This window comes from Caloenas nicobarica, chromosome 16 (genome assembly GCF_036013445.1).
Source record: "Caloenas nicobarica isolate bCalNic1 chromosome 16, bCalNic1.hap1, whole genome shotgun sequence".
NCBI classification, from domain to species: domain Eukaryota; kingdom Metazoa; phylum Chordata; class Aves; order Columbiformes; family Columbidae; genus Caloenas; species Caloenas nicobarica.
The window spans coordinates 12,761,954-12,788,992 of NC_088260.1; the positions used below are offsets into that span (position 1 = coordinate 12,761,954).

A 27,039-nucleotide genomic window follows, 5' to 3' on the forward strand; every position below is an offset into this window, starting at 1 on the left:
CACTGCTGCCATGTCTGAGGTGACACCACTGCCATGCCTCAGGTAACACCACGGCAGTGACCAAGGTGACACTGCTGCAGTGTCTGAGGCAGCACCACCGTGGTCTCCGAGACAACTCTGTGGTGATGTCTGAGGTGTAACTGCAGCGATGTCTGCGGTCAAACCACCGCTGTGCACCAGGTGACACAGCAGCCACGTTCCCCTCACGCCAGCCAGGGGAGCAGCCCTTTGCTCCCGCACACCAATGCCTTCCATCCTCCCGCCCGCTCCTTGCAGAAAAATTGGGGTCTTTCTGCCCTGCTCACATCCCTGGTAATCTGTCCTGCTGCTCTTGAGGGAGTACTAAGAAATGAACTCTTTAAATAAAGGCAGATTAGCACCCCATTACCACAGCACGCTGCCTTCCCGTGCAAAAAGCCACGTCCATACTTGCGGCTCTTTCGCCTCTCCATGTGCAGCTATTATTTTTGCCAGCTGGGCTGCTTGGGTGGCATTTTCCCAGTGGACATGGTATAAATGATGTGAAACATATAATGCTGTGACTTAAGCAACCTTACAAGAAAGTGTTTCTGTCTTGCAGATAAATAGATATTGCTGATTGATGCCATCATCCTATGTATAGTGCTCTGGTGTTACAGGTAGCGAACCAGAGCAAAGCCAAGATATCCAGAGAGGCCTTTCGGCACTAAAACCCCAGAGAGAAAAGAATGAGGTCCACCAGATTTTTGTTCACTTTTTTATTTTGACTGTAATGCAAACAGGCATAAGTATTCCATAAAATCAGAAGATCGGAACTATATAGAAAGAGGTGCATGCTTCAGAACAACGTGGATATCTTGCAAACAGAGCCAGAGTCAGTCCGAGAGAGGGGGCTGGAGTACATTGTACGAATGGCAAAGATTTTAGCAGCATTGAGAGCTCAGAGGTAGGGGAAAACCATGTTTCTGACCGCTTAAAGCACTGGTATGATCAAACACAACACCGGCTCATCCCTGCTCCCACTGTCCCCACCCCTTTACTCAGAAAAAACCCACCTTAGGATCACATGGAAAGCTACAAAATAAGCTACTCCCCCCGCCCCCCCCCCAACACATACCTGTCTTATGGGATGCAAAGTGAGAGTAAAGACAAGGTGCCAGTTTTAACTCACGGCATCATTTTATAAACCCAATGAAGGCACAGTGACATGAGGAGGTGCAGAGGGAGGGAGGGAGGAAGGACCAGAGAACAGCGAGAGGCTGGAGCCCCATCGGGCAGAGCAGAATTTACCCACAGCTGAAGAGAGAAAAACCTCTGTGATGGAAGGTTTGGGACTCGCCTGCCCCAAAACTGCAGCCCTTCACAGACCGGTCCCCTTTCTCATCTGGGCACGACTGCTCTGCATGAAATAGGCCACCAGAAAAAAAAAATAAATAAAAGCCAAACCAACCTTTGAGGCTTATGCTTTTCAAAAGTGCCTAAGGGAACCGAGGGAATGAATCTTTGTTACAAAAATTAATTGGCACTGAATATCAGATTCCCTGGGCGGCTGGCAGAACTCATGTTTCTAAGTACATGCAATCGCAAAAGCAATGAGTCCTGGCTGAAAGTCATCGTATTCCTGCCTGGGGAATTGTGTGTACTCTGCAAGAGCTGGGGATGGTGCTGCAGACCAAGGAACTCATTCTCAAGTTCTTTTCAGCGTGCAGATCCCAGGGTTTTTTGAAGGCATCTCAAGGCAGCAGAGCACATTTAACCTTGGGAATTGTGGACATTGGCCTATTTCATAGAATTCGAGCAAAGCAGGAATTTTACATTGAATTTCATTGGCTTCAAAGCCATCACTTCAATGCTGGGTATGGGGAGATTCTGAAACACCATCTTCTGCTTCTGCAAATCCTGTTAAGTTAAGTACATTTTGTTAAGACATGATTCCATGCCATGATCACACAGAGAGAAAAATTAAAAAGCAGATTCAGAAGCAAGTAGTGCTAATGCCTCTTGTTGGAATTGAGTATATATTAAGGCAGTTTTCTTGCCCTTGGAAAAATTTAAAATCTCCATTAGCAATTATTTTAGGAACAAAATATTTGATTTAATCCAAAACAATTTTATATACTTTTTGTTTGCTTTCCCAATGTCTGAAAACAAAGGAACAAAAAGAAGCCCCAAATTGGTTGCTCTTTTAGACGGAGTTTTTTAGTATTTAATCTTTAAACTTTTAAAGTATCAAGAATGCCCCTGGAAGAAAAATACTTTTCTCGGTGTTATTCTCTACCAGATTTCTGAGGAAGCCTCGCAGACCTGTGTGCAGACGCTGCGGTCAGGCCATGCAGGACTCTCACCGCAGCCCAGCACCACACCCCAGCTTCTGCACAGCCCCACAACAGCTCCTCAAGCTTCGACCCATGGGTACAAGAGAAGCCACTGGTGTCTTGGCATTTTCTTGCTTTTGAAGTGCTTTCTCCTTCTTCCCTCCCTGAAATCTGGCCAGGTAGGTACATGAATAAGGCAGGAAAGCAGCAGCCCTCACGGTGAGGCGTTCTCGCTGCCAAACAAGCTGCAACTGCTCAGCTATGAACTCACAATCTGTTTTTTCTTTATTTTTTGTCTCCTGTGATTTTGATGGCTCAAACTTCCATCACAGCCAAACATCTATAGGGGTGGAGGCCAAGAGTTTCTAGTCTACTTCATTCCTGGCACAGCAGGAAAAAGGTGTATCTGCATTACAATACTTCAATATTTCATGAGTTACCCTTCTACCCGTGCTAAAATCAAGCCAATTACAACATCTGGTAAGGTCTATTTTACTTCTGGAACCAAGTGCTTTAAAGCAGCAATCTCATCAGCTTTCTCCAGCTCCCCTGATTTCCTATTAAATACACACAGCCGTATGGAAGAAGCTCGAGCTCAGGTCTCCCTGTCGAGGGTAGATTTCGAATGAATTGCTAAGAGTCATGCATTGCAGGCAAGTGCAAGTGCAGATTGACACATGCAAAAACACTGCTGTCACAAAACTGCTGCCGCTGCTGTGAAAGTTTGAACCCACAAGCTGCTGAAATCCCCAGCACCACTGAAGCCGGTGGGTGCAGAAGGTGTTTTGTATCTGGGAGAACTCAGATTCTAGATTAATTTAGTCCAAGTTTGGCAATACAGTTTTCAAGAGTGTTTAGCACTGGCCGAATTTTGCTCTTCCTCTTACAGCAGAAGAAATTGTTATAACAAAGACAGAATTACGGCAAAGTTGAATGTTCCTGTCTCCATCTGTTCTGTAAAGGGATTGCGCTCCCCTCTGGAACTATCAAAGCAATTGCAAAGTAATCAGGGCAATTCTGAAGCTGAGAATTGGTCCCCAGTGAAAGCAGGAACAAAATTTAGTTTTAAGCATAAAATTCTCCTTCCAAAAAACGCTGGGAACTCTCTACAGCTTCCCCACAGGTATAAATCAGAAGACTAATGGCTTCAGTGGTTGTGAAATTGGGAGGCAGCAGCTTCGGCTTGGGCTTGGTGCAAGTCCGTGAGGCTTCAGCAAAAACATGCCCTCTCCCCCCAAACAGCTTGATAAAAATGTGGTTTCCAGTATGTGGTGGGTGTTCACAGACCCATGGTGCTTGCAGAAGGTTGTGTCCAGTTTGCAACCCCACTCTATCCCTGCCCTGCCTCCGTTCCCCTATAGAACCTCATCAGTGGGAGACTAATTAGCGAGCAGGGCTGTAAGTTTGCTCTCAGGGGGAATTTGCCCAGCAAGAATTTAATTTATAAAATGATGTCGACTGCTCCCCTCAGCACCCAGGCTCTGTGTGCAAGGAGCGTCTCTGCAGAGAGCAGGATCGGGAGGGCACCCCTGGTGCACAATTCTTCCCAGCACAAGGCACTGTAAGTCCATTGCTGTCCCCACGACTCACCCTTGCTGAGCAGCTTCCTGCATCTTTTGGCTGGGCAAACAGGGCTGAGAAGGAGAAAGGAGGGATCTCCAGGGGGATCTCCGGAGGGAAGCAGTGGAGGGAAACTGGCTTACAGCCCAGGACAGGGTGAGAGGTGTCACGTATAGAGAGTAAAGGAACTAATGAGCAATCCCATTTAAACTAGACACAGGTTCATGCAGCTCCTGTCTCTTCCCATCTCCTCTTCTGTGTAGGTACAATCGCATTCGCACAGGACACAACCGCAAATTTGCCAGTCGTGCATGGAGACATTGGCTCACACTGCTCTGGGTGTGAATAGAGTCCCCTGCTTGTCCCTGGGCACGTGTAGGCACAGGACAGGGGACAGGGACCGAGGACAGCCCAACCCCAAACCCCATTTCTCTGGCCAGTATGGATGCGGCTGACTCAGTTCCTCTAGTGCAATGAGCTCAGGCCTACCCAGCATCGATCGTGGAGCTGTCATCTTTGTGAGTCTACTCCTGGTAACAGAAGTCTCATTATTTTCCCGCTGTCTGTCATAAATAGAAGAACAACAAACTCCCGGGCAGTCCTTCTAGGGAAATGAAACCTTTGAAGTCATCAACAACACAGGCAGTAGATACCCTTGCACTGTATGAACAACTTGTTTTTCCCTGTTAGTGGACACAGCAGGTTGTGAAAACAGAGAACCATTTCCCACGAGTTTTCAAATTCATATATAACTTCCTCTGAACATGGAAAAACCTACAAATTAGAATCTTTGAGAAAAAACCCCTCACTTCACTGTGCCTTGAAAAATCAAATCTGTTTAGAGAAGAGCCTCTTTAAGTTTAATCCCTGGGGAGCTAAAAGGAGCTGAGCTGCTGCAAAAGCAGCAGTGACAGACATCCTCCATCGGGACATCGGATCAGGCCGGGTGTCCATCAGGCCCAGTGTCCCCTCACCACGGGAGCCACGTGGGGCTGTGCCGAAGCCCAGACAGGCAGCGGCCACCCAGAGGTGACAGGTTTGTGAACCAAGTGCCCCAGACACAACCCCTGCATGCATGACACCCCCGAGCAGCTCGTGGCACCCGTCTGCGGCAGACCTCACCTCGCTCTCTGCTGTTTACGCATGCCGGAGATATTGTGCCTACACCCACGTGTCAGAAATGTCACACCAAGATGAGCAGAGTCGAGACAACTGGTGGAAGAGCCGCATTTGTGGGATGATAAAGCAGATCCACAAGTTTATTTCCCCCTTCGCTGTGGGAGAAAATGAAGCTCGAGGGGAGCGCGAAGCCCCTGCAGGTAAGGCGGATGAAGTTAAGACGTCTGAGACTGACTCAACCAAAAACAATGAATCAAAATTCCCAGCGGTGCAGCTTGTGAGGAGCAAACGGTCCCACTCAGGCAGAGGGAGCAGAGAGGCAGCTCGGAGCCCTGGAGGACATATTGACTTCATGGACCTTCCCGGCAGGGAGGGGGTTTCTTCTCCAGGGCCAGGCAGGCAGGCTGGCCTTAAAACAGCATTTCCCTTCCCAAGAGCTCTGAAGAACTCACCTACACGAAGCCCATTGAGATGGTCTTGCCTGTCTGCCCTGCACAGATCCTTTTGGAGATCCCAATGACACTGACGCACACACCCTGGTCCCTGCTCTGCTGCGCTTCCCGCTACTTTCACTGGTGGCCGAGGTGGATGGGGTAGATGCAGGTGGCAATATTTGAGGTGCAGGAAAAGCAAAGCCAATTCACCCCAGACACAGACTGCAGCAGCAGTATGACTTCCAGCTGGGACAATTTATAGTGATACGGGCAGAAGGCAGCACAGGAGAAAATGAATTGCCAGCAATACGGGATGAGCTGGGAAGAGGACAAAGACAAGGGCATTTCTTTGGGCACTACCTCCTCTTCAGTTTGCATCACTCCTTCTACTAAAAGGAGGACCCGAGCGCAAAGTCCAAAGTCAGAATAAAATTTCCCAAAAAGAGGAGATGAGTTTGAATTTGTTCTTTAGCTCTACTTCTGCAGCTGTAGGACTGGGGGTTTGGGCCAGGCTTGTTGTCTGTGCACAGCCCTAGCGCCAGGGAGCAGGACCTCTGCCCAAACTCACACATCCCAGCAGCAAAGGGACCCGGTTCTCCCATGGACCCCGGTTCTGCCTGCCCTGGGGTTTGAGCACAACCGACAGAGGTGAAGCAGGGGCTGCCCTTTTTCCTGTCCTGTCCTGCTTTCACTTCCAGGCCACAAAGTCCCCAGGCGGTGACACAAACCCAGCCTTGCACCTGGCTCCGGCCACCCCGCCAGCCCAGCGAACTCGGCTCTGGCCGCATCGTGGCAGCAGTCATTCGCATTGTGCACCGATGCTCTGCTGCGACCAACAAAACTGAGACCTGGATCTTGAATTCTCCCGGTGCCCGGATGCCTTTGCTCCTGGATTTCAGGCTGGAGCTGCTTCAAGCATTCAGGGAGTCAAAGATGCAGAAGATGGTCACAGCACATGGAGATGTGGCCAAGCCACAGGAAAGGGCAGGAAGTGCTGGCTGAGGGTGGGGACAACTGCACAGCCTTGGGCCAGGGGAGCCAGCACAGCTTGTACCACGGGCTGGGAGGGCAGCAAACCTCCGGCAGCGATTTTTGTTCTGACTTTGGCTTAGGGAAGTTAATTTCAGCCCTCTGAAAGCAAAGCCTACCATTGCAGCTCCTGGACAAACCCTCTGCTGTCACCGGTGCAGGTGCTTTGCTCCATAGAAGCATCAGCACATGGTGCAGCAGAGCAGAGAGGGGCAGGAGGAAAGGATCAGCATTTAGCAGCTTAAAACATTAACACCATCTCCCTGCCTCCAGCAAGACACAGCCATGACCTGCTGTCCTCGTTCTGGCAGTGAGGGCGGATGAACCTTCTTCAGGGTGAGGAAGGGAGGAGGAGGAGGAGGAAGGACACACAAGGTCAGACATGCTTTACCTCGCAGACATCTTTTCTCTGTTAAAGACACTGGGACCTTTCTGTGATCGTGTCCACAGATTGCTTTCGGGGCTGAGGTGTGAGCATGTCAGAGCCCAGAATCACACAGCATCTTTGCAGCCGATCTCACCTCCCTTCTCAAACGAGATGTCCTGGCAGAGACAGCTCGTGCCGCTGGCAGGTGGCGCAGAGCCTGCAGAGGGGACGCGCTTGCCACTGAGATGCCACATGTATTTCTTTTGGCAGGCAGGTCGCTCAGTGCTGGCACTTGCTGCTCCCAAAGGTGTGGAAGTGGCTGGGTCTACTGTCCCAGAACTGCTCGTGAGACTGTGCTAAGTGGAGCTGATGGTCTTTGGGATTTCAAAAGTCCTTGGTCGGCACAACCTCATCAGGAGCCTCCTTAACCCTCCAAGTGCTGCCTGAGGGCTTCTGCACTCAGGATAATGGGGGTTGGGTTTGGTCAGAATTAGGCCTTCCAAATAGGCTTTGTTACCAGGAGGTTGGAGCTGCTTTTCTCGCATCCTTGTGGCTTTCCAGTCTCACCTGGGAGAGGGTTCACACATTCGCAGCATGCAAAGCGCTGGGATGCAGCCGGTTCCTGAATGTCTCCCACCAGCATCATGGCTGCAGATCACAGATCTCCTGGAAAGCCTTCTGGAGGACATCCTGGCCAAGCAGCACTCATTGCCGTGAGTTTTTTCCCTAAGATACACATCAGCCTGTGTGTTCGGTCCTTGGCTCCTCAGCGGGAGGACTTTCATGCCAGCAAAAGTGGGGACTGAGCAAAAGGAGGGGTTCATGGGGAACAGGGAGCAGAGATGGAGGCAAACACAACACAGAGTCCATTTAGGAGAAATCACGATGTGTGAATCAGAGACATCCAACCCTTCAGATCAAAACAGACACATTGATACCCACGCTTTGGGGACAAACAGAGTTCATAGGCATGAGGGCATTGCACATCATCTGCCCCCACCCTTGGGTGTGCGTCCAGGTCTGTACAAGTCCAAAGGAAAGCCAAGAAAATGCAAAGATTCAGCCAAGCCCTGACCTGGGGAAAAGGGGAGCCTGGGGCAAACAACCCCCAGCTCTGGTCAAGCAACAAAGACCTTGCCATTGCCCAGCCCCTGCCACATCTGCTCTCCCCCAAAACGCCAAAACCGTGGATGATCACGAAGGTGGTGATTTCATGCAGATGCAAAATGCCCTCATGAGAAGAAGGAGAAATGTGAAGTTCTGTTAAGAGCCACTGCAGATTATAAAGCCATCGTACTTTAGTGGGGAAATCCGGGGAAAACCAGGGAAACAGAGTGAAAAGAAACGGCCACAGGACAAGAGCAAGAGAAAGAGGAAGAAGAGGAAATAAAAATCATCATCATCATCATCAGGACACAACAACAGGACAAGAGACAGAGAGCTTTCCATGGGCAGTTCCCCACGGAAAAGGATCCACCGTGTCCGTGAAATACAAAACCCAGTGCCCTCCGGCTGGAGGGGGCAGCAGGTGCTGGGACTGGTTTGGCATCCCCTTGGGGCGAAGGGTCCAGTTAGGAGCAGAAAACCCTGCAAAGGAAAGGGGAGAAAGGCTGGGCTTAGAGCGGTGAGGAGCACCTAGGTCTAAGGACTTCCCAAGGGACCATGTTGTGGATGGGAATTTACAGAGCCCTTTGCAGGTGGGAGAGATGAGCAGGTAGGTGACCCTTTTTCCAACCTAGAGATGGGAAACTGAGGCACTCTGTGTACAGTGTGGACCTCAGAGTATGGGTTGTGTTGGAGGAAAACTCCTACCAGACCTCAGGGAGGTTGGGAAACCTGCTCTGGGTCAGCAGGGCACTGCCTGGCACAGCCAGGAGTGCGGGGAAGGTGCTGCAAGCCCAGCTGCCGAGGGGCAGGACTGGGAGCGAGGGAGATTCAGGCCAGACGTGAGGAAGAAATTGTTGCCCCTGAGGGTGGTGAGAGCCTGGCCCAGGTTGGCCAGAGAGGTGGTGGATGAACCATCCCTGGAGACATCCCAGGCCAGGCTGGACGGGGCTCTGAGCAACCTGAGCTGGTGCAGATGTCCCTGCTCATGGCAGGGGGGCCACTGGGGGAGCTGGGAAGGTCCTTTCAACACAAACCATTCTGCGATTTTATGATCCATGCAGCCGCCCATCCCTTCTGCTAAGTAATCCTGCTCAGCCAGGAAAAATCCTGCCAAGGCAGAGCTGAGCAAATGGCAGGACACGGTGGAGCAGAAACAAACATAGCAAATGTCAAGGTTCTTTTACTTCTTTTGGTTGTTTTTACACCAGTGGAAAGAAAAGTCTCTAGATCTTTCCTAATCAGGCATGCAGCAGCCTGGAGACCTCTCCAACTGTGGGTACCTGCTGCTGCACCCCTGGAACCAGCCAGGCCCCCCCAGCCAGCACTGGAGCTGGGGAGAGTCCCCCCCGCCATGGACCCTGCAAACCTTGTACCCGTGATCCGCTGGCGCCCGGCCGGGGAGCAGAGACAGATGGCAGGCAGGACTTTTGCTTTGCATCCCCATTGGGATGGGGTTGTCAGGGCTGAGCACATTGGTACAGTGGGTGCAATAACCCAGGAATGCCGGGGGGGATTTGTCCTGGTGAGGTGACAGCTATTTCACAGAGACTGCCCGGCTGCAGCCACGGCTTCCAGTGCAAAAATCAAATATCTTGTCTCAGCCTCTGCTATAAGAAGGACCACATGTGTGCAAAAGTTAAAGCTCCCTTCCACATCCCACAGCCCACATGCTTGGGACATCATCGCAGGGGTTAAAATAAACACGTCAACTCACTCGTCCGTATCTTTTTTGCTCTCCTCGATGAATGCAATAGACTCAGATCTAAGGCGGTTAGTCACTTCGTATGTACGCAGGGTGACTCCAAAAATATCCTCGTGGTACCGGCTGTCATCCTGAAACAGAGGATGGGAGAGGGACAGTGGGAAAAAGAATATTTACAGGGAAAAAAGAAGAACATTTACCAAAAAAAAGAATATTTACAAACAGTTGGCGCTGCTGCAGCACCAGAAAGCTGTCGTGTTGTGAGTAGGTACCAAACACACATCAAGTGTCCTGGGGTCTGTCACAAGAGCTGGTGGGACAAGAGGGGCAGGGACAAGCAGGGAGGTGACATGACCTTCCCAAAGTCACACTGTGGGGTGGTGGCAGAGCTGCTGGGTGCATTAGACCTCAACTGCTGGCAACCCAAGGACTGCCTGGCTGTCAGTGGGACAAGGGGCTTGAGGTCAGCCCACATATGAGAAATTTGTTTGCAAACCAACTAAAAATGTGGTTCTGGGCCCCCCTGGCTCCTGGGTGGAGTGTAGGGACATGGTTCAGAAGGGTAGTCCTGTAGGAATCGGGCTGAGTGGTCCTCCTGGGCAGAAGCAGAGCAGTTTGAGCATCTGTCCTCAGGCCTGTGTCCCAACCTGAGCTCACTTCTGCTTCAGCTGCAACGTTGGCAGCAACTGCTTGCCCAGGGGCAGCGTTCAACCAGACAGACAGGAGGTTTTGGGAGGGACACACACACTGCCCTGTTAGCTTGCTGCGATGATGGAGGGACAGCGGGGACTTAACCAGGTGAACAAGCCCTGCCTGGGCTACTGAGGGTGCCCAAAAAAGAGCTTGTAGCAGCGCTCAGCACAGCAGCAGGCTCATTGTGGGTGCCCAGCGCAGGCTGGGGGGGGTGCAGCCTGGAGCAGAGCTCCTGCACAGCCAGTGACGTCCACTGCACACCCAAACCTTCAGAAGATCACGCTGCCAACCGTCCCCGGGTGCAGGCAGCGTGCGAGGGATCTGCAGACCCCCCCCAGCACCCGTCTCCTCGGTGCTGCCCGTTCCGCAGGAGAAGGCACCAGGTGCAGCGCCCGTGGCAGGAGCTCGCCCGGTGTCTGGCGGTGCAGACGCGACTCACCCTCAGCTTGCTGATGAAAGCTCCTGCCTCCTCCACCGACAGCTGGCCCTGCTGCCTCACGATGCGCTGAATGGTCTTCAGGACGTCCCCCGCCATGGTGACATCCCCGCAGACGTAGATGTGTCCTCCTTGCTCCTTAAGTGCTTTGAACACGGTTTGGGCCAGCTGCTCCTGTAACACGTCCTGCACGTATTTCTGAGGGAGGAGGAGGTAGGAGCGGAGATTAACTACAGCTCATAGAATCATAGAATGTCCTGAGCTGGAAGGGACCCGCAAGGATCATAGAATCCAACTCCTGTCCCTGCATATGAGAACTGCAAAATTCCCACCATGTGTCCAGTCTCTTCTTGAACACTGTCAGGCTTGGGGCCGTGACACCTCCCTGGGGAGCCTGTTCCAGTGTCCAGCACTCTCTGGCTGAAGAACCTTTTCCTCATGTCCAACCTAAACCTCTCCTGGCACATCTTCCTGCCATTCCCTCGGGTCCTGCAGTTTCTCAGCCCCGTCCACCTGCATGCTCTGGCCAGCTTTGTGTGCACCAGCTGCCTTCAAGGCAGCCATGCAATGCAGCCACCTCTTTGGGGAAGCATGCCTGCACCCCGCAGCACCCACAAGGAGAGAAAAGAGATGAAGAAAGCAGCAAAGTGTCATTTTGCTCTTGCATCTTCATACCTTTACTATATATAGAATCGCAGAATGGTTTGGGTTGGAGGGACCTTCCCGGCTCCCCCAGTGCCCCCCCTGCCACGAGCAGGGACATCTGCACCAGCTCAGGTTGCTCAGAGCCCCGTCCAGCCTGGCCTGGGATGTCTCCAGGGATGGTTCATCCACCACCTCTCTGGCCAACCTGGACCAGGCTCTCACCACCCTCAGTATCAAAAATTCCTTTCTTGTGCCCAGCCTGAATCTCCTTCTTTTAGTTTAAAACCATCACCCCTTGTCCTGTCGCAACAGGCCCTGCTAAAAAGTCTGTCCCCATCTTTCTTATCAGCCCCTTTTAGGTACGGAAAGGCCACAATAAGGTCTCCCCAGAGCCTTCTCTTCTCCAGGCTGAACATATATCTCATTGCCACGCCTGCTCGGGTGGCGGTGGGAATTTGGAGCAGATGTTTGTGCTGGCTCTGGGCCACCCCACTGGTTACACCCCTCCTTGCCCACCTGCTCGGGATGTTGTGCCTGGTGAGGACAGCTGCAGCCCTCCCATCAAAGTGTGAGCGATGTGGGGACATGTTCAGGCTGGAGCAGGGATGGGGATGGGCCCTGGGAACTGGGGCGCACTGGGAAGGGCACGATCCTGTACATTTATGCAACCAGAGCACTCCAGGGCATAAACCGCTGTGGCTTCGCCAAGGAACCAGCATCTCCACACCGTACTGGCCATGGCCACCCAGGGCCACACATCAGGACCGGAGCGGTGCCCATCACACACCTTTGGTTTGTCCGGTTCCCGGGAATAGGCTGTGTACAGCTCTCTGAAGACACCTTGGGTTTTGGCAAAGAGCGTCTCCTCTTTGTAAATATGGTCGATCCTGGACTGTCGGCAGCCGAATACCAGGACCATAGGACAAGGCTTCAGACCTGGGGCAGAGATGGGGGAAGCAGTTAGCCCAGGGAGCACCGATACCTGATTTCTGCAAGCCACTGCCCTCCAGAGCCGGCAGCGGCCCCAGCAACCAGTGTCAGGCTGCCGGGAGCTTTCCCTGGCCAAACTGGGAGGGAGGAAAAACCAGCAAGGAAGAGAGAATGCACTGGCTGAGTCTGGGATCACATGGCAGGGGCGCTGTGCCAGGTTTTGGGGAGAAATTAGACTTTATTTTTTTTTCCTACATGGTCTAAATGACCAGAAAAATCTGTATTTACATAAAAACAATATCAGCATTATATTTCTGGCCATAAAAACTTGCAAAGTTTTACAGGAGGATTTTCACAGCATTTCTTTTGGGGGTTTGGGCTGACCTCCAGTCCTGCTTTGAGGAGCCCTTTGCCTCCCAGGGCAGACTGGAACCCCCTTCTCCACACCACCAGCCCAGGCTGAGCTGAGGAAGAGGAGGAAGAAGCATCGACCCACCTTTTTGCTGGATTTCAAAAAGCCGCTGCTGCCAGAAGCTGCGGAAGGGGGCGATGCCGGTGCCGGGGCCGATGAGGATGCAGGGAACCTGCGGGTCCTGGGGCAGGTGGAATCCGGGCGCGCTGCACACATGGAAGGTGCCAGTTAAACCCAAGAAAGATGATCCCCCAGCCCACAGCAAATTGGGACACCACCCAGAGAAGGAGAGGTAGAAAACAAGGTGAAAGCCCAGAAAAATATATTTTAGCACAGAAGAACTGCATCCAAGAGGGACCCATTTGCTCACAAATCTAGCTCTGTTTTCTCCACTCCCTTCGTGCTTTGCAAAGAAGAGTTGAGGGCAAAGAGCTCATCCTGCAAGGGGGCTCACCCCATCTTTTTCACCCTTATGTGGACCACTTACCCTCTTACAAAACAGGGCACCACTTCATCGGTCTGTATCCGATTGAGCCAAGAGGAGCAGACCCCATGGTGGATTGGTCCTTCTCCATCTAGGAGGGGAGAGAAGGAGATCTGTGCTTGACACACCAGCCAACTACTCCAGTTACTTTCTTTTCTGAAACCCTCCCTGCTACTTTCCACATGAAAGCCACACTGAATACTTCAGTATCTCTGTGTCCATCCCCCATGAACTTAGTGGAAGTTGGGCACTTAGAACCCTCTGTGGAGCTATCCAAGTTCCCCCAGGACCCAGCCCTGGGAGAGCTGGACCTTTGCAATCCTTAGGACACATCCAGCTTCAATTTGGTCCTTTTTGGCAGAAGCAGCATCACGCCGTGGTGCTTCCAGGCACAAACCCTCTATGGCAACCCCAGGTGAATGGCCAGAGTCCTCCCCTGTGTCCTGCTGTCGCAGGAGTGATGGGGCTGTGTCCATCTACACCATGACCAGGGCCGCTTGGCCACATCGGTTCTTGCACAGGGACAGAAGTCTGGCTGGTTGTGGCAGTGTGGACTTCAGTGCGGGCAAAGAAATGATCTCATGTGGAGCTCGGAGCCACTGTGGCTGGTACCTGACCCAGAGCTGGCATCTCTGCAATACACTGATGGATGGCCGTTCTCCATAACGTGGGCCAGCACTGGCACAGATTGAAGGAATCTTGTCTTTGCAGCAGGTAGAAAGGCTTTAAAACACCATCTCTCTGCCGAAGACCTTGTGGTGTTGCCCATGAGCGAACACTTTTTCCCTGCTCCCCACCCTGAGCGTGTCTCCACTGACCCCTGCGTGAGTGCGGTACCTCTGGTGCGATAGGAGACCACAGCCACGGTGAGGTGGACCTCGCCGGGATACATCTCCGGGGAGGAGCTGATGGAGTAGTAGCGCGGTTGGAGGAGGGGGAGCTGTGTGAGCAGCAGCGTGGATGGCATCTGCACGGAGGGGAACTCCTCCAGCACCTCCACGATGGTGGGGTTCTTGGACCACTTCCATTCCTCGTACTCCTGCAAGCCCTGCAGCCAGGGAAGGAGGGAGGAGAGAGCTGCAGCATCGACCTCTTCCAAGCCGTGTCCCTCCACCAACATCCCACCAGGCCTACGGCAAAGCTGAGGCGGGTGGCATGAAGGCAGGAGGAGCTCTCCTGTCACAGGTAGAGACTCAACACAACCACAGTGTGGGGTGAAAGTGCCCTGGGGCTGTGATTGTCCCCAGGGCCTTGAGGAACTTGGGGCTTGGGGTTTTTACCTTGCTAAGGACCTGCAGATGTTTCTTCTCCTTGTCACTGGTGGCCAACAAAGCAAACTGCTGCAGCAGCAGGGGGGTGGGAGGGGTGGTGATGTCCAAATAGTATTTAAAAGCCTGGAAGATGGTGCATGGTGGGACACGGTTCTCGTCTGTCCAGTTGCTGATGACACCTGCCAGGAGGGAATTCAGCACAACCACGGGATCAGCTGAGCATAAAAGCCAAAGTGTACAAATTTTTGCTTTCCTTTCCCCTTATCAGCTCTAAGATAGTGAATGATGAAGAGATGGAAAGAAGAGTCAATGAGATATTCTCATGCTACAAGTTAGATGCTGTACAATTAGCTTAAATATGAGTCTGACACTCTACCACCTTCAGCCTTGGTCACTTCAAGTTAATTAATACTGTTTTCCACCTCTCGTTACACTGTGCATGGCAGTAGGGTATCAGGCTTATTCCTGAAATACAGCATCAGGATGGTCCATCAAGATCCCTTAACTCTTCTTTCCAGTCCTAGACGTTGTTTTTTCACAAGAGCATGTACTGACAAGACAAGGGGTGATGCCTTCAAACTGAAAGAGGAGAGATTTCGATTAGATACAAGGAAGAAATTCTTCCCCATGAGGGTGGTGAGGCGCTGGCAAAGCTGCCCAGAGAAGTTGTGGATGCCCCATCCCTGGAGACATTCAAGGCCAGGCTGGATGAGGCTTTGAGCAACCTGGTCTAGTGGAAGGTGTCCCTGCCCGTGGCAGGAGGGCTTGGAGCTACAAGATCTTTAAGGCCCCTTCCGACCCAAACCATTTTCTGATTCTGTGATTCTCTGTTTCTTTTTCCATGAGAATATAAACAGCTTTAATTCTTCTGAAGAACAAGGGAACATCTTGTCACCCTTCAAATCCTTACTGTACACTCCAAATGCAGATGAGCAATGGCTCTGCGCAGAGGAAGGTTGAAGAGGGTGCGCCCAATCCAGGCAAATACACCAGTGAGATGGGAACTGATTTCTCCTGGGGGCCACCTACCTTCCCAAGGAGCTACAAGAACCACTCCAAGGGAGGGGTGAGGAGGAGAGAGGCCACCTCTATACAGAAGCGGCTCTGGTTACCTAGAGCTGTGTTCCTCTCCTCCAGGAGCTCCACCTTCACCAGCTGGTTGGCTGGGGGAGCATCTTCAAGCCTGTCGATCAAAGCGTTGACCAAGTCTTCGTGGTTCCCTGGAAACACGCCCAAGTGGTCCCCGGGCAGGTACTGCAGTTCCTGGTGTCCGTTGGTGTGGAGGCGCACGAAAATTGTCAGGCGACTATAGGAACAGGGGAAAAAGCGGGATGGGTTTTGGGGGAGATCTTCAAGAGCCGCTGGTTGTGCTGGGCAGTGGTGGCACGTCCAAGCCTTGGTGCCTCACTGAGCACGTCCTCAAAGTCACAGAGAGAAAGGACACTACAGTGGCCACCTCCCCTCGCTGCTGACTCACCCTCAGGGACTTTTTAAAAGGGAAAAAGCAGTTTAACCTCTTGCTTCAGCAATTTTATCCGTTTTTTTTTTTTTTTTTGGCATGTACCCTGCCACTCCAGAAGTGCAGCCACCCCTCTTCTCATCCTTACAGGCAGGAGGCTCATTTCTGTAGCAGCAGATTTCACCGGGTAAGAAGGCAGGAAACATCCTTCCCTGGGTCAACGGGGCTTCCAGCGTTGGTCATAATTTGCACAAAGATGGAATCCATGGGACATTTAGGGGTCAAGGGATATTTGCAGCACTGCGTGCAGGGATGCTTGGCTGCACCACGAGTAAGTGCAGCTCCCTGGACAGCTGCATCAATACTTAAAAGGGGCTGATAAAGATGGGGACAGACTTTTGAGCAGGGCCTGTTGTGATAGGACAAGGGGTGATGGTTTTAAACTAAAGGAGGGAGATTCAGGCTGGACATGAGGAAGAAATTGTTGCCCCTGAGGGTGGTGAGAGCCTGGCCCAGGTTGGCCAGAGAGGTGGTGGCTGAACCATCCCTGGAGACATCCCAGGCCAGGCTGGACGGGGCTCTGAGCAACCTGAGCTGGTGCAGATGTCCCTGCCCATGGCAGGGGGGGCACTGGGGGGGCTGGGGAGGTCCCTTCAACCCAAACTATCCTGTGATTCTATTCAATGATGCTATGATCTCTTACCTGGACTTTGGGCTCTGCAGGTTCTGCCGTGTGATAAGCCGGGCTGCATAGACACGTTTTTTGTGGATGCTGTACAGTCCTGCAGAGAAGAATAGTCATAAAGCAATGGAGCAGAGTGTGGCCAAGGCAGGTGGCCTCTGGCATTTGCAGGGCTGTCGGCCACCACGCGGGTTCAGCCCTTTGGACCGGAGCTATCACCAGAGGACAATGGGCTCAATGACCCTCCTGTCCCCATCTCCTGCAAAGCTTCAGCAAGCCTGGGGGATCCAAAACCCCAGGGGGAAACCTGACACGTGTCCCTTGTGTTAGTGACCGAGGAGGACACCGAAACCACCCGCATGAGGTGCGGCGATGTGCCCTCACGTGCAGGAACGCACCTCTCTCTGCCAGAACCACCTGAATTTGGGAAGAGCTGAGCCGGTGCGGCAGATCATCCACTGCAGGAGCCGTGCGGAGGGGCCAGGTGTCGGTGGGCTGGACCTGCCATTGCACCGCCACACTCAGCCGAGCAACATTTGGACACAATTAGCTTGGAAAGCTCCCAGGTTTCCAGCTCTTTGCTTCAAAAAATGGGGTCAGGAGGAGGGAGATCAGATCAGATCTCAACATCTCTGTTACAGAATCAAACAAGGACCAGCCAGAGAGGCATGAGACCTTCAAAAACTGTTCCTTTGGCATGAGATGGAGGGGAAAAGATAGACTGAAATGTTGGGAATTTAACACAGAATAAGGATGTTTGGCCCCTTTTCACCCACTTGAGCCCACTATGTCGTCTTCTCCACCTGCCCCACACCCAGATCCCCTTGGGGTGACCCCACCTTCATACCTTGTGTGAGCTCCGGGGCCTCGGCCACGTAGGTCAGGCGAAATTTGCTCCTCTTCCAGCTCCGGTCGTTGCTGATGAGGGAGTTGTTTGCTTTCTCGATGTTGACGTCGTCCCCCACGCAGAACACGTCGCACGCTGCCTGCAGCACACACCAGCCTCTCAGGCACCTCCCCGCTGCCCCTGGGCTTCCCGACCCAGCCCCACGACTCTCCTTGTCCCTCCCCACCTCAGTCAACACGTGGAGGAGGTGGCCCCAATGGCGTAGGGCTATAGCAGAGGCCATGGGCATGTCCCGTGGTGCCCACCCCCACCAGGTGTCTGGCATAACACGGGAATTCAACATTCAGCTCTGGCAGTCAGCACAAACCGGAGTGTTGGCTCCACCAAAACATGGAGAACTTCTTTATTGTGGGCCAGGGTGATGGGCGGGTGTCCTGGTGTAGGGAAGGAGATGCTGGGTTTTGTTCCAGCTCAAACCAGCAGCTTTGCTCTGTCCCTGTGTCCTTCACCTCCTGCTCCTCCCTGGAGCACCAGGGATGTGAGTTACCTTGAAGACCTTCTTGGCCCAGGTCCTGAAGGACTCCTCTTGGCCACAGAGCTCATCCCCTTCTCCCATGCGGAGGATCCTCTCTCCACCCAGCTCCTCCAGGAGCGTGTCCACCGCCCGGGCAAAGGCGCAGAAGTGGGGGTACGCTCGGGACCCCAGCCCAAAGACAGAGAACCTGCGGAGAGGTGGCACAGCTGTGGACACCAAACTGGGAGGGATGTGGACATCTCCCCCTCCCACACCACTACGGCCAACACCAGCATGAGGGAGCATGGAGGGAACTGCTTCTGGCAAAAATACATCATATTTTAGGAAAGAATGTGCTGCGGTAGGAGAAAGGGGCTCCATGCAGCACCAGCTCCTGCTCTGTCCCTTCTGTACGAAGAAATTGTCACCTCCCGCCCCAACCCATTTACCTGACATTAGCCAGGGGCCCCGTGCTCTCGAAGTTGTCCCTGGAGTCGGGGCCATCGCTTGAGGATTTCCGCGCATCCGAGTAAGAGGACACGCTGTTGAAACGGACCTTGTAGCTCCTGTGAACAGCAACAGCATCAAGTATTAACCTTGGTGACCGATGTGCGTGTGCGTCCCACCGGGTCGCATGTCCGGAGGGGACCCCCAGACTGGGGAGGAGATGAAATCAGAGCAGGCTCAAGATCAGGGCTCAATATTTCATGAGCAGGTACTGTGATCAGTGGCTGGAGCAGAGAAATGTGCTCCCTCCTGGAGGTAAGCCATAGCAGCCCATATAGAATCATGGAATCATTTTGGTTGGAAAAGCCCCTCAAGTTCATCAAGTCCAACCGTTCCCCCACCCCTGGCACTGCCCCATGTCCCTGAGAACCTCATCCCCGTCTGTCCAACCCCTCCAGGGATGGTGACTCCAGCACTGCCCTGGGCAGCCTGTTCCAATGCCCCACAGCCCTTTGGGGAAGAAATTGTTCCCCACATCCAACCTCAACCTCCCCTGGTGCAACTTGAGGCCATATGTTGCACCCCTCCAGCTGGAGCTGGATTACTCCATGGGGTCTGCCTGTCACCTCAGTGGGGTGACCCAGCTCTTGGCCACCACACCGTCCCCAGTGATGCAGAGGTGGCAGGACCTTTGGCTCTCACTGTCCTTCCTTGACTGCACACAAGGTCGGGTGTATATCTGAACAGATATTCTGAAGGTTTTTTCATTCATAGCAAGTAAAAAAAAAAAAAAACCAGCTTGAGAGCAGGGGGGATGAGGAGGGGGAAAGGGAGGGGAGAAAAAAAATCTGACAACAGCAGAAGTATTTAAAAATTGCTCTACACAAGAGTTTCTAAATATACTGCCCGAGCAATGCAGCAGTGCTGTGTGGATGAGTCACAGCGTCCTCCAGCACCCACCGCGCTGAGGAGACAACCCCTGAGCTAAATAACTGCCCGGGTTGTAGAGCCCCGTGCTCCCCCTCTGCTCCGGAGCCTCCTCCTCTCTGGTCCAACAGCAGGACCTTAAATATGGATTATTCAGGCCAGACATGAGGAAGAAATTGTTGGCCCTGAGGGTGGTGAGAGCCTGGCCCAGGTTGGCCAGAGAGGCGGTGGCTGAACCATCCCTGGAGACATCCCAGGCCAGGCTGGACGGGGCTCTGAGCAACCTGAGCTGGTGCAGATGTCCCTGCTCATGGCAGGGGGGGCACTGGGGGAGCTGGGAAGGGCCCTTCCCACGCAAATTATTCTGTGATTATGAATGCCTCTGAAAAGGCGTGGAAAACCCTTGCTGTAAGACACAAGGAACCAAATATACAACTGGGCCATGATTGGAGAGCCACAACTGCAGTGCCCTGGCAGGCTCCTTGAGACGCGGTGGCTTCGAGAGGCCACCAATCCCCACACCGCGGGGTCTCGGCCACCCTCAGTGTCCCCAGGTGGACATGGAGCTGGGAGCCCATGGGGTGCAGGGGCAGGAGCTGCTCCCTCCAGACCTTTCCACCAGGCTGACTCTGCTCCTCTTCCCTAGACCGTCTTCTCCTTTTCTCATTGCAAAACCTTTTTTTCATGCTTAACTTCAGCATCTCTTCCTACTGTCCAGAGCCATGACCTCTTGGCCTGTCCTGGAGGGGGCACAGGGAGTAATTTATTCCCTCCGCCTCTGCAGTCACCTTTGCCGTATGTGAAGTCTGCTGCTGCGCTGCATTTCTGTCTCCTCTGCTTGACATAAAACAGCTCTCACCCTTTTGATCCATTCTCACAGGTCGCTGTTTCCAGCTCTCTGACCATTTTTGCTGTCAGGTAACCAAACCACAGGCAGTCTCGGCTCTTAGAAACTCCTGCCAGTCCCTTAAATTCCATTTAGAGGTGACTGGGCCAGCCGGCACGCAGCTCAGGTGCTTTTGTCCTCCTCAAACCTGCCAGGCTTGCCATGGGTGGCACCTCCACACCCAACCCAACCCCGAAAAGGAAGATCCTTGGGGTGAGAACCACGTGCAAAACGCCCCTTTCTCCATCCAGACACCTCCCGGGCAGCCTGCACGTCCCATTTTGTCAGCTGTCCCCATTAAGGCACAAGGCTATTAGACACCTAATGGGTTTTTGGCTGGTGAGCCCTGCGGGGTCCGTCAGATGACTTGGCTGCATAGCCAGGAGATCACTTTGGAGCTGCTGCTTCACCAGCAGCGGAGAGGTACAAATTGGTCCCTGCCCAGCGCTGTTTGTCACCACTCGTGCAGAAAGTCAGGGCCTTCGGTGCCCGGTTAAATTGCACAGTATCTCTGGCCAGTGCTCATTTTTCCTTAATTAAGGAGCAGCCTTTTGCCAATTGTGAGCATCACTGTGTTAACTCAGGAGAGACTCCAGAGCAGTGTCCCAGTTAAGCAAAATATATTGTATTTAACAGCTAAAATAAGAGAATTCCCCAAATGATTAACACTTTGCCAGCTGCCCTCACTTCCCAGCCTCCAGGACATGCAACAAGATGCTCAAGGTTCATCTTCTACCAATGGGGAATTTTCTAAAACCCCAGACTCTGTCTCCAAGGTACCCGTTCCAGACTCAGTGTTACAAACATCACAGCTGGAATTTATCACAGCTCTTATTTTCCCTAGAAACATTATGACATGATGCAAGAAGTTAAATTTGGTTCTCAAGCCTTGCCCCACCTACATCCACATAGCTGGGATCTCCCTTCTACCGTCAAATCTTACTATTTGGGTGTCTCCTGGATAGCCCCAGCACTTGGATTCAATGATTTGGAGGGAATTCCTGCTTTTTTATATATATGTAAATATATATATATATACACACACATACATATATATATATTAAAAAGTTTTTTAAATAGATGCCTGGCTCTTACAGCTGAAAAGAGAAACTTTACAATGCCAGCCCAGGGAATTACAAGCTGGAATCCACAGCCATGCCTGACTTGGTGCTTTTGTCCTCCCCTGGCACCTCCACCTCCTCCATCCCCTGGTTCTCCAGGCAGGTTCCATCCCTCGGACCTTTGCAAACTTGAAGCCCTCGTGGGGATTTCACACTCCCTTCCAAGAGGAGGGACACAGAGGAGCAGGCTGTCCTGGCTGTGTGAAGAATGAGTGGAAAAGAGGGTTTTGGGATGCTCTTACTTCCTCTCCTCCAGGTTGGAGTTGGGATTCTTCATCTCCATTAACGCGCAGCCAAATTTCTGCAGAGAAGAAATTTTTAAAAAGCTGTCAGTTTTGGCAGCATCTACAGGAACCAGAGCGGTGACCAAAGCCTTGGGACATTCCTGTTCAGGCTGAGCAAAACCAGGACGTTCCTCCCCATCCCCTACTGCCCATCCCCTGCCCATGTCCCCACATCAGCCACCCACCTGTGTGCTCTGTCCTACCTCTCCATTCTCAGGTGGGTCTCCATTGCCAAAGGTGCTGGTGACCACTAGGACCATGGTTTCGTGCTCTAGGTGCACGATATCATATTCGTCCATGGACATGACCTGGGAGCGACAGAGATGTTGTTATAGCAAGAGGCCTTTGGTGGGGAGATCTACCCCCAGCTGCTCTCCTGGGGTGGACCCCAGTCCACCCGGAGATGGGAGCAGCGTATCCTCGCAGAGATCTCCACACAGGGAGCATGAGAACAAGAGCTTTAAGGAACATGGACAAATTATGGGGCTACCATCTGAAAGGCAGTAGGCGTATGTATGCTACAAAGCCTGCAGGACCTGGAAATTAGCTGGAAAAATTCCTGTGCAGGCTTCAATCCAGACCCACAATGTCCAGTCCTGGGAGGTGCTGAAGCCCCTTGGCAGCTGAGAAGCTCCACACGAGCCATGTATTTTCCCAAAGCCACGTATCTCCTTGGGCTGCCCAGATGCGCACATTATTTTGCAGGCGCTGGGAGCTGGTACGGTACCTTGGCATCGAAAGCGTGCTTGAAGATTTCACACAGCGTTTTTGCATAGACCTGCGACTTCCCTGTTTCCGTGGCGTACAGGATGGTTGCTTTGACCCTCTTGGCCATGGCCTGTCCCATCAGCTTGGCTGAGAACTTCACAGCCCTAGGAAGGAAGAATAAATCCTGATAAGAGACCTTGCTTCTTTGTTGGCACTTCTAGCCCAGACTATTCGCACCGTGTTATTTATTATTAAATGAACAGTCTTCCTTAAAAACTGCAACGTCATTTTTTTTTTCTTGCTGTTGTATGCTGAACAGGGAAGCTATGGAAGAGTCTGTCTGTCTTGACTTGTCAGAGAGGAAGATGAGATGGGGAGCTTGAAAAAAGGGCTGAAATATCTGCATGGGTGTAGGGAGGAAAATGCTAAACCAAGTGCAGAGCTTCTCTTTCTGCGGGGACAGAGAAGCAGAAGAAGAATGAGAGGCAGCAGCTGCTGAACTCAGTGACCAGATAACCTCAAAGGCAAAGCTGGAGACCAGCTTCTCCATCTCTTCACATCTTTAAATCCTACCTGGCTGCCGTTCTGCGGGAGGTGTCTGAGCCGAGCAGGAGCGCCTGGGCTCCACACATCACACACAAAGCCCCAGGACAGGGAGAAGGTCAGACCAGGCTGTCGTCCCTTTGATTTGCACTCCGGTGACATTATGAACTTTACTCAGAGGAACAGCCCTCCCGAGGCTGAGAGGTTGCACATTTATTTGAGCGTTCGCAGGGCTGTGTCTAGCCGGCTGACTCCTGTGTCTGCAATCGTGACTGGAAGGATTTGCTCCGGTTTTCCCCACCGGCTGGGCTCTGACAGGAGGGCAGAGGGGCCCGGAGAGGTCTCCAGCCTCTCTAATCGTGGCCAAGGTGATGCAGCACTAGAAACACTGGCTCCTTGTCAATGCTAGTGCTGCTGGGTTGACACTGAATCATTTTGGTTGGAAAAGACCCTCAAGCTCATTGAGTCCAACCGTTCCCCCAGCCCTGGCACTGCCCCATGTCCCTGAGAACCTCATCTCCGTCTGTCCAACCCCTCCAGGGATGGCGACTCCACCACTGCCCTGGACAGCCTGTTCCAATGCCCCACAGCCCTTTGGGGAAGAAATTGTTCCCCAGATCCAACCTCAACCTCCCCTGGCGCAACTTGAGGCCGTTTCCTCTCATCCCATCATCAGTGGGAGCACAGTGGTGAGGGACACGAGCCAGCTTTGGGGTGCACAGTGGGGCACCAGACCCAATGTGGGAAATTTATTATTTCAGGGCCATTTGTAAGCACAACATTATTTTTTCTAAGTGCAGAATATCTTCACCTTTTCTAAATGGACCATCAAACCTTTATATAGAGCCACCAGAAAGGTAGGTCTGGATTTAGCCTGATATGTTGCAATAGGGAAGGGGCAGTTTTGGGGCAGCTGAGAGAGCACAAAGCATCTCTGCAGCCTTTGCAAGAACAAGGGCTGCTTGATTCACTTCTGTGGGGTGATCAGACCCTGCCCCGGGCAATCAAGTTCAGCAGGACTCCAGCATCCCCTTCAGAGGAGCTATGGGGAATGGAAATGGAGCTGGACTGGTTATGCTGGCAGGAGAAGAGAAGCCCAGCTTCCCCCTGCCCCTCCTGCCAGGGGGTAGGAAGTGCTCTGGGTTTGGAAAATCACTTGGGGGACAAAAAATAAAAAGAGGAGGAAAGAAGAGGTAGAAACCCCACCAGGCTGGTATGTTCTGCCTCCTCCAGGCAGCTCCCCTTCATGCCAAAGTCAGCCTCAGGAGCTTTTACATTATTGATATTTGCTGCTGTACAATCACTCCCCAGCATCATTCTGCACGTTAAAGTTGCCAATTTGCTTTCCCGTGACAGTAGTGTCACCTGTCCCCAGGGCTTACCCTGTCCCCAGGGGAGGGAAGGGGCAGGGACTGCAGGTTTGAACGCTCGGATTTGGCCAGAACCAGCACAGCCTGGCTGAACAGGCCCCCAAATCCTGCTGCAACCAGTGCCAAGTGCAATGCTCAGGGCTGCGGGGCTCGGTCCGTGGCTTGTTCAGCTGATTAGCTCAGATCCAGGCAGGATTAATGGTAAATTACAAAAATAATTCCTCTCCTCTACATCAGGGACAATAGGATTTATTTTTTTTAATTACCTGCCATGCTCACATTCTTATAAAATCATTCATCAGTCGCACGCACACAAATAAAAGCATGGTTTCTCCTGACTCAACGGCTCAATTAATCTTCCTGCACTCTCCAGCAGCCTCAGACCTGGGCACCGGTGTCAGCCCCAGGAGCACATCCATCAGCTGCTGATCATGTTTATGGATGCTCCATGGAAAAGACCTTCTAAAGAGGTGACAGCTGAAGAGTGGGAACAAACTAACGGTAGGGACTTGGGGAAACTGAAGCGTGGGGAGATGCTGTGAACAGCACAAGGCCACCTGGCAGCCTGGCCACAGGTACCCGGGCAGACCTGGACCTTCCTAGTCTTGGCCTAGGGCTCTGCTGTGGAGCCAGCAGCTCCTACAAGAACCTCTCTGCCAATGGCCTGAGGGGGAGACATTTGGGCCATGATCAGCCAAAAGATCCAAATTACACTCCATTCCTACACCCCAGGAGCTTTGGTGGGGAGAGGGACTCGCCTGGCCCATCACTAGGGGTCGTCTGGCCATGAAGTGCAAATCTGAGTTCAGCCCTGATCCATCTGCTACTTGTCAGGAGATTCCTCATTCCCATCTCCCCGCTCCTTGCAAAGTGGGTGTTTGGAGGTTTAGACACACACTGGAGACAAGTGCTCCTCAAGTAGCTGAGGAGTCGGTGAGAAAAAGAGAAATATGGACAGGAGTTTCACCTCACTGGTGCCAGCATGGCCCTGGACAGTGGTGGGTGATCCCTCTGGAGGCTGTGAAAGGAGAAAGAGGCAATATACCCCCAAAGAAGTGAGAAAGCCATTCACGAGCATCTCCACGTTAGTGGAGAATGAACCAGCTTGGGAGAAGAGAGCATATGCAACATCTGGTATTCACCTGGTCACACAGCTTTGGGTGGTCTCGTGGGGTGTTTAAAAGGCTGCCTATTTCTCCAAATGTCCTTCTCGGCAGCTGAAGCCTCCAGTGGCCTGAGATCCAGGCTCACAACCCATCAGTTTGCACACATCTGTAGGGCAGCACCATCAAACAACCCAGCTGCCCAAAAGCAGGACCAGCCCCAAACCCTTCAGGGCTTTTCAGAGCCCACTGGTACTTACTTTGCTAACTTCTTAAAGCCAATGGCCCTCTTCTTGGTGGGTGTCCCATTGACTCCTTTCCAGACGTGGGTGTTCCAAGGGTCCGGCTAGGAGAGAAAACAGCAGCAGCAGCTGATGGGCTTTGCTCAGAGCTTTGAGAAATGCTATATCAGCAGCACGGAGTGTTGAATTCCTCGAGTCATGAAGGGGAGGACTAGCTGGCCTCTTCTGCATCTTCTCTATAGGTCCCTGATCTAAGAGCCCCGTGGGTTTCTTGGGGCAGTTGGGCAATGGAGTATGCACAGAAAAACGGCAATATAGTAGAATTATAGAACTGCAGAATCGTTTTGGTTGGAGAGACCCTCAAGATCATCAAGTCCAACCGTTCCCCCACCTCGACACTACCTCATGTCCCTGAGAACCTCATCTCCGTCTGTCCAACCCCTCCAGGGATGGTGACTCCACCACTGCCCTGGGCAGCCTGTTCCAATGCCCGACAGCCCTTGGGGGAAGAAATTGTTCCCCAGATCCAACCTCAACCTCCCCTGGCGCAACTTGAGGCCGTTTCCTCTGGTCCTGGCGCTTGTTCCTGGGGAGCAGAGCCCGACCCCCCCTGGCTCCAAGCTCCTTTCAGGCAGGTCAGAGATCAGAAGGTCTCCCCTCAGCTCCTGTTCTCCAGCTGAACCCCCAGCTCCCTCAGCCGCTCCCATCACACTTGTGCTCCAGCCCCTTCCCCAGCTCCCTTCCCTTCTCTCAACTCTATAATAAAACCTTTCTGGCTTGTAACAGCATCTGGCCAAATGCTTTCTCATTTCTGAGCTAAGCATTAATGTGCCACAGGCAAAAAGAAAGCAGGCAATGCCAGAAGGGGAGAGGCAATGGAAACACATCTTTCCTTCTCCTCGGCCCACAGGTTTTTTTATTCCCTGTGGGAAAGGGAGGCAGCTGAAGTGAGGAACAAGCGCACAGGAGCTAATTCAGTGCCCTGGCAGGCGTCTGTCTGTAATCAGGGCCAGGAACCTTCGGGGCTCCTGGTGGGTTGGTTCTAGAAATGAACAGGCTGCTCCTGGTTTGTGATTGTTGCTTAAGGGCTCTTGACTAAAGGTCACATTGTGTGAAAACCACCGGAGCAGGGATGGTTGGCTAATGAGGATGTGTTTGCTTAGAGCTGTTTTTCTCATGGTTTGAAGTGTTAAATACTCCAGCACCAGCATTTCAAACTCGCTGCTTGGCCTGCTGGGCAGGAGTCCCCCCATCACACTGTTGGATCCCCAAGCTGGCGGGAGCCAGCCACTCAAACCTGCGGGCTGGAGAGGGGAGGGGTACGGCGACCACCAGCTCATATCCTCACCGAGCCACCAAAATGCAAAATTAGGCACTTCCAAAGGGAGGGGGCTCTGGTTAGTTCTGCTTCCAAGGTTAAAAG

The 27,039-nt window shown here is 52.6% G+C and overlaps 1 protein-coding gene across 2 annotated transcripts in view; it reads right to left on the bottom strand.

Moving 5' to 3' along the window:
- Window positions 1-733: 733 nt before the first annotated feature.
- Window positions 734-27,039, bottom strand: part of NOS1 (nitric oxide synthase 1) — an 84,019-nt gene continuing 57,713 nt past the window's right edge. For both annotated transcript variants that reach the window (XM_065646766.1, XM_065646767.1), the window contains exons 13-29: window positions 25,635-25,720; window positions 22,378-22,522; window positions 21,854-21,958; window positions 21,609-21,667; window positions 18,435-18,551; window positions 18,019-18,193; window positions 17,472-17,610; window positions 16,646-16,724; window positions 15,596-15,789; window positions 14,493-14,662; window positions 14,050-14,260; window positions 13,216-13,303; window positions 12,813-12,934; window positions 12,174-12,322; window positions 10,745-10,939; window positions 9,625-9,743; window positions 734-8,390 (exon numbers count right to left, since the gene is read on the bottom strand). In XM_065646766.1, the coding sequence (XP_065502838.1) occupies window positions 8,375-8,390; window positions 9,625-9,743; window positions 10,745-10,939; window positions 12,174-12,322; window positions 12,813-12,934; window positions 13,216-13,303; window positions 14,050-14,260; window positions 14,493-14,662; window positions 15,596-15,789; window positions 16,646-16,724; window positions 17,472-17,610; window positions 18,019-18,193; window positions 18,435-18,551; window positions 21,609-21,667; window positions 21,854-21,958; window positions 22,378-22,522; window positions 25,635-25,720 (2,169 nt within the window). In that variant the 3' untranslated portion in view covers window positions 734-8,374. The remainder of the gene's footprint in view (window positions 8,391-9,624; window positions 9,744-10,744; window positions 10,940-12,173; window positions 12,323-12,812; window positions 12,935-13,215; window positions 13,304-14,049; window positions 14,261-14,492; window positions 14,663-15,595; window positions 15,790-16,645; window positions 16,725-17,471; window positions 17,611-18,018; window positions 18,194-18,434; window positions 18,552-21,608; window positions 21,668-21,853; window positions 21,959-22,377; window positions 22,523-25,634; window positions 25,721-27,039) is intronic.